We start from the raw sequence: 7,500 nt of genomic DNA on the forward strand, positions 1-7,500 counted from the left end.
AGACAGACAGAACTAGCCACACAGCAGTAGACAGACAGAACTAGCCACACAGCAGAACTAGACAGACAGAACTAGCCACACAGCAGCAGACAGACAGAACTAGCCACACAGCAGCAGACAGACAGAACTAGCCACACAGCAGCAGACAGACAGAACTAGCCACACAGCAGCAGACAGACAGAACTAGCCACACAGCAGTAGACAGACAGAACTAGCCACACAGCAGTAGACAGACAGACAGAACTAGCCACACAGCAGTAGACAGACAGACAGAACAGCAGCCAGAACAGCCACACAGCAGACAGACAGACAGAACTAGCCACACAGCAGCAGACAGACAGAACTAGCCACACAGCAGACAGACAGACAGACAGAACTAGCCACACAGCAGCAGACAGACAGAACTAGCCACACAGCAGCAGACAGACAGACAGAACTAGCCACACAGCAGTAGACAGACAGAACTAGCCACACAGCAGCAGACAGACAGAACTAGCCACACAGCAGACAGACAGACTAGCCACACAGCAGAGACAGACAGAACTAGCCACACAGCAGCAGACAGACAGAACTAGCCACACAGCAGCAGACAGACAGAACTAGCCACACAGCAGCAGACAGACAGACAGAACAGCCAGACAGACAGAACAGCCAGCTAGCAGACAGACAGAACTAGCCACACAGCAGCAGACAGACAGAACTAGCCACACAGCAGCATTTTCTCTCTCTATCCCCACCCTCTACCTCTCTCTCCCCCACCCTCTACCTCTCTCTCCTCTCTCTCCCCACCCTCTACCTCTCTCTCCCTCTCTCCCCCACCCTCTACCTCTCTCTCTACCTCTCTCTCCCCACCCTCTACCTCTCTCTCTACCTCTCTCTCCCCACCCTCTACCTCTCTCCCCTCTCTCTCCCCACCCTCTACCTCTCTCTCTCTCTCTCTCTCTCTCTCCCCCACCCTCTACCTCTCTCTCTCTCTCTCTCTCTCTCTCCACTCTCTCTCTCTCTCCCCCCACCCTCTACCTCTCTCTCCCTCTCTCTCCCCCACCCTCTACCTCTCTCTCCCTCTCTCTCCCCCACCCTCTACCTCTCTCTCCCTCTCTCTCCCCACCCTCTACCTCTCTCTCCCTCTCTCTCCCCCACCCTCTACCTCTCTCTCTCTCCTCTCCCCCCACCCTCTACCTCTCTCTCCCTCTCTCTCCCCCACCTCTACCTCTCTCTCTCTCTCTCTCCCCACCCTCTACCTCTCTCTCTCTCCCCCACCCTCTACCTCTCTCTCCCCTCTCTCTCCCCCACCCTCTACCCTCTCCCTCTCTCTCCCCACCCTCTACCTCTCTCTCTCCCCCCACCCTCTACCTCTCTCTCCCCTCTCTCCCCCACCCTCTACCCTCTCCCCTCTCTCTCCCCACCCTCTACCTCTCTCTATCCCCACCCTCTACCTCTCCCTCTCTCCCCCCCACCCTCTACCTCTCTCTCTCTCCCACCCTCTACCTCTCTCTCTCTCCCCACCCTCTACCTCTCTCTCTCCCCCACCCTCTACCTCTCTCTCCCCCCACCCTCTACCTCTCTCTCTCCCCCCCGCCCTCTACCTCTCTCTCTATCCCCCACCCTCTACCTCTCTCTCTCCCCCCACCCTCTACCTCTCTCTCTCTCCTCCACACTCTACCTCTCTCTCTCCCCCCACCCTCTACCTCTCTCTCCCTCTCTCTCCCCCACCCTCTACCTCTCTCTCCCTCTCTCTCCCCCACCCTCTACCTCTCTCTCTCTCCCCACCCTCTACCTCTCTCTCTCTCCACCCACCCTCTACCTCTCTCTCTCTCTCCCCCCACCCTCTACCTCTCTCTCTCTCCCCCACCCTCTACCTCTCTCTCTCCCCCACCCTCTACCTCTCTCTCCCTCTCTCTCCCCACCCTCTACCTCTCTCTCTCCCTCTCTCTCCCCCACCCTCTACCTCTCTCTCCCCTCTCTCTCCCACCCTCTACCTCTCTCTCTATCCCCACCCTCTCTCTCCCTCTCTCCCCCACCCTCTACCTCTCTCTCTCTCCCCACCCACCTCTCCCCCCACCCTCTACCTCTCTCTCTCCCCCACCCTCTACCTCTCTCTCTCCCACCCTCTACCTCTCTCTCCCCACCCTCTACCTCTCTCTCTCCCACCCTCTACCTCTCTCTCTCCCACCCTCTACCTCTCTCTCTCCCACCCTCTACCTCTCTCTCCCCCACCCTCTACCTCTCTCTCTCCCACCCTCTACCTCTCTCTCTCCCACCCTCTACCTCTCTCTCTCCCCCCCACCCTCTACCCTCTCTCTCTCTCTCCACCCTCTACCTCTCTCTCTCCCCACCCTCTACCTCTCTCTCCCCCCCACCCTCTACCTCTCTCTCTCTCCCCACCCTCTACCTCTCTCTCTCCCCCACCCTCTCTCTCCCACCCTCTACCTCTCTCTCTCCCCACCCTCTACCTCTCTCTCTCCCCCACCCTCTACCTCTCTCTCCCCCCCCCCTCTACCTCTCTCTCTCTCCCCCCACCCTCTACCTCTCTCTCTCCCCCCCCTCTCTCTCCCACCCTCTACCTCTCTCTCTCTCCCCCCACCCTCTACCTCTCTCTCTATCCCCACCCTCTACCTCTCTCTCCCCCACCCTCTCTCTCCCACCCTCTACCTCTCTCTCTATCCCCACCCTCTACCTCTCTCTCTCCCCCCCCACCCTCTCTCTCCCACCCTCTACCTCCCTCTCTCTCCCACCCTCTACCTCTCTCTCTCTCCCCCACACTCTACCTCTCTCTCTCTCCCCACCTCTACCTCTCTCTCTCTCCCCCACCCTCTACCTCTCTCTCTCCCCACCCTCTACCTCTCTCTCTCCCCCCACCCTCTACCTCTCTCTCCCCCCACCCTCTACCCCTTTCTCTCTCCCCACCCTCTACCTCTCTCTCTATCCCCACCCTCTACCTCTCTCTCCCCCCACCCTCTCTCTCCCACCCTCTACCTCTCTCTCTCCCCCACCCTCTCTCTCCCACCCTCTACCTCTCTCTCTCTCCCCACCCTCTACCTCTCTCTCCCACCCTCTACCTCTCTCTCCCTCCCCCCTCTACCTCTCTCTCCCCACCCTCTACCTCTCTCTCTCTCCCCCCACCCTCTACCTCTCTCTCTCCCCACCCTCTCTCTCCCACCCTCTACCTCTCTCTCTATCCCCACCCTCTCTCTCCCTCTCTCCCCCCACCCTCTACCTCTCTCTCTATCCCCACCCACCCTCTCTCTCCACCCTCTACCTCTCTCTCTATCCCCACCCTCTCTCTCCCTCTCTCCCCACCCTCTACCTCTCTCTCTCTCCCCCACCTCTACTCTCTCCCACCCTCTCCTCCCTCTCTCCCCACCCTCTACCTCTCTCTCTCACCCCCACCCTCTACCTCTCTCTCCCCCACCCTCTACCTCTCTCTCTCTCTCCCCACCCTCTACCTCTCTCTCTCCCCCCCACCCTCTACCTCTCTCTCTCTCCCCCACCCTCTACCTCTCTCTCTCCCCCTCCCCCACCCTCTACCTCTCTCTCTCTTTCCCCCCACCCTCTACCTCTCCTCTCTCTCTTTCCCCCACCCTCTACCTCTCTCTCTCTCACCCTCCTTCTCCCTCTCTCTCCCCCCTCTCTGTCTCTCTCTCTCTGTCTCTCTCTCTCTGTGTTCTCAGAGAGAGGAGGAGTGTCGTAAGAAAGAGGAGGCTGAACGAGTGAGGACGGAGAGAGAGAAACACTTTGAGAAAGAGGAGGCTGAACGAATGGAGAGGAAAAAGGTAATACACTCCTATCCTCAGGGTTCTCTTATCTTACAATACACTCCTATCCTCAGGGTTCTCTTATCTCTTATCTTACAATACACTCCTATCCTCAGGGTTCTCTTATCTCTTATCTTACAATACACTCCTATCCTCAGGGTTCTCTTATCTTACAATACACCCCTATCCTCAGGGTTCTCTTATCTCTTATCTTACAATACACTCCTATCCTCAGGGTTCTCTTATCTTACAATACACTCCTATCCTCAGGGTTCTCTTATCTTACAATACACTCCTATCCTCAGGGTTCTCTTATCTCTTATCTTACAATACACTCCTATCCTCAGGGTTCTCTTATCTTACAATACACTCCTATCCTCAGGGTTCTCTCTTATCTCTTATCTTACAACACACTCCTATCCTCAGGGTTCTCTTATCTCTTATCTTACAATACACTCCTATCCTCAGGGTTCTCTTATCTTACAATACACTCCTATCCTCAGGGTTCTCTCTTATCTCTTATCTTACAACACACTCCTATCCTCAGGGTTCTCTTATCTCTTATCTTACAACACACTCCTATCCTCAGGGTTCTCTCTTATCTCCTATCTTACAATACACTCCTATCCTCAGGGTTCTCTTATCTTACAATACACTCCTATCCTCAGGGTTCTCTCTTATCTCTTATCTTACAATACACTCCTATCCTCAGGGTTCTCTTATCTTACAATACACTCCTATCCTCAGGGTTCTCTTATCTCTTATCTTACAATACACTCCTATCCTCAGGGTTCTCTTATCTCTTATCTTACAATACACTCCTATCCTCAGGGTTCTCTTATCTCTTATCTTACAATACACTCCTATCCTCAGGGTTCTCTCTTATCTTACAATACACTCCTATCCTCAGGGTTCTCTTATCTCTTATCTTACAACACACTCCTATCCTCAGGGTTCTCTTATCTCTTATCTTACAATACACTCCTATCCTCGGGGTTCTCTCTTATCTCTTATCTTACAATACACTCCTATCCTCAGGGTTCTCTCTTATCTTACAATACACTCCTATCCTCAGGGTTCTCTCTTATCTCTTATCTTACAATACACTCCTATCCTCAGGGTTCTCTCTTATCTTACAATACACTCCTATCCTCAGGGTTCTCTCTTATCTTACAATACACTCCTATCCTCAGGGTTCTCTCTTATCTCTTATCTTACAATACACTCCTATCCTCAGGGTTCTCTCTTATCTTACAATACACTCCTATCCTCAGGGTTCTCTCTTATCTTACAATACACTCCTATCCTCAGGGTTCTCTCTTATCTCTTATCTTACAATACACTCCTATCCTCAGGGTTCTCTTATCTCTTATCTTACAATACACTCCTATCCTCAGGGTTCTCTCTTATCTCTTATCTTACAATACACTCCTATCCTCAGGGTTCTCTTATCTTACAACACACTCCTATCCTCAGGGTTCTCTTATCTTACAACACACTCCTATCCTCAGGGTTCTCTTATCTCTTATCTTACAATACACTCCTATCCTCAGGGTTCTCTCTTATCTTACAATACACTCCTATCCTCAGGGTTCTCTCTTATCTCTTATCTTACAATACACTCCTATCCTCAGGGTTCTCTTATCTCTTATCTTACAATACACTCTTATCCTCAGGGTTCTCTCTTATCTCTTATCTTACAATACACTCCTATCCTCAGGGTTCTCTTATCTCTTATCTTACAACACACTCCTATCCTCAGGGTTCTCTTATCTTACAATACACTCCTATCCTCAGGGTTCTCTCTTATCTCTTATCTTACAATACACTCCTATCCTCAGGGTTCTCTTATCTCTTATCTTACAATACACTCTTATCCTCAGGGTTCTCTCTTATCTCTTATCTTACAATACACTCCTATCCTCAGGGTTCTCTTATCTCTTATCTTACAACACACTCCTATCCTCAGGGTTCTCTTATCTTACAATACACTCCTATCCTCAGGGTTCTCTCTTATCTCTTATCTTACAATACACTCCTATCCTCAGGGTTCTCTTATCTCTTATCTTACAATACACTCTTATCCTCAGGGTTCTCTCTTATCTCTTATCTTACAATACACTCCTATCCTCAGGGTTCTCTTATCTCTTATCTTACAACACACTCCTATCCTCAGGGTTCTCTTATCTTACAATACACTCCTATCCTCAGGGTTCTCTCTTATCTCTTATCTTACAATACACTCCTATCCTCAGGGTTCTCTTATCTCTTATCTTACAATACACTCTTATCCTCAGGGTTCTCTTATCTTACAATACACTCCTATCCTCAGGGTTCTCTCTTATCTCTTATCTTACAATACACTCCTATCCTCAGGGTTCTCTTATCTCTTATCTTACAATACACTCCTATCCTCAGGGTTCTCTCTTATCTCTTATCTTACAATACACTCCTATCCTCAGGGTTCTCTCTTATCTCTTATCTTACAATACACTCCTATCCTCAGGGTTCTCTCTTATCTCTTATCTTACAATACACTCCTATCCTCAGGGTTCTCTTATCTCTTATCTTACAATACACTCCTATCCTCAGGGTTCTCTTATCTCTTATCTTACAATACACTCCTATCCTCAGGGTTCTCTCTTATCTCTTATCTTACAATACACTCCTATCCTCAGGGTTCTCTTATCTCTTATCTTACAATACACTCCTATCCTCAGGGTTCTCTTATCTTACAATACACTCCTATCCTCAGGGTTCTCTTATCTCTTATCTTACAATACACTCTTATCCTCAGGGTTCTCTTATCTTACAATACACTCCTATCCTCAGGGTTCTCTTATCTCTTATCTTACAATACACTCCTATCCTCAGGGTTCTCTTATCTCTTATCTTACAATACACTCCTATCCTCAGGGTTCTCTTATCTCTTATCTTACAATACACTCCTATCCTCAGGGTTCTCTTATCTTACAATACACTCCTATCCTCAGGGTTCTCTTATCTTACAATACACTCCTATCCTCAGGGTTCTCTTATCTCTTATCTTACAATACACTCCTATCCTCAGGGTTCTCTTATCTCTTATCATACAATACACTCCTATCCTCAGGGTTCTCTTATCTCTTATCTTACAATACACTCCTATCCTCAGGGTTCTCTTATCTCTTATCTTACAATACACTCCTATCCTCAGGGTTCTCTTATCTCTTATCTTACAATACACTCCTATCCTCAGGGTTCTCTCTTATCTCTTATCTTACAATACACTCCTATCCTCAGGGTTCTCTTATCTCATATATTACAATACACTCCTTCCATGTGCTCTAAATAGAAGTTAGGTTGTGTCCTGTGTCCTGTGTGTAATGTTCTCTCCTATCATCTCCTAGCGTCTGGAGGACATTATGAAGAGGACCCGTCGCTCTGACCACGTGGAGAAGGTCAGCTCACAGATGGGTTTGGAAATAGAACAGGAAACACTACTACTAAATGACTGGATAGGGCCTCTGCTTTACAATGAATCATATGACTGATAGGGCCTCTGCTTTACAATTAATCATATGACTGATAGGGCCTCTACTTTACAATGAATCATATGACTGATAGGGCCTCTGCTTTACAATGAATCATATGACTGATAGGGCCTCTGCTTTACAATGAATCATATGACTGATAGGGCCTCTACTTTACAATGAATCATATGACTGATAGGGCCTCTGCTTTACAATGAATCATATGACTGATA

General features: G+C 49.4%; 1 protein-coding gene across 1 annotated transcript in view; it reads left to right on the forward strand.

Moving 5' to 3' along the window:
- Positions 1–3,671: 3,671 nt before the first annotated feature.
- Positions 3,672–7,500, forward strand: part of LOC121839940 (ensconsin-like) — a gene marked incomplete at its 5' end in the record, with an annotated part of 27,620 nt that continues 23,791 nt past the window's right edge. The window contains 2 exon segments of the mRNA XM_042300526.1: positions 3,672–3,773; positions 7,145–7,195. Of these exon segments, the coding sequence (XP_042156460.1) occupies positions 3,759–3,773; positions 7,145–7,195 (66 nt within the window).

The sequence above is a fragment of the Oncorhynchus tshawytscha genome, linkage group LG18, assembly GCF_018296145.1.
Source record: "Oncorhynchus tshawytscha isolate Ot180627B linkage group LG18, Otsh_v2.0, whole genome shotgun sequence".
Taxonomy (NCBI): Eukaryota; Metazoa; Chordata; class Actinopteri; order Salmoniformes; family Salmonidae; genus Oncorhynchus; species Oncorhynchus tshawytscha.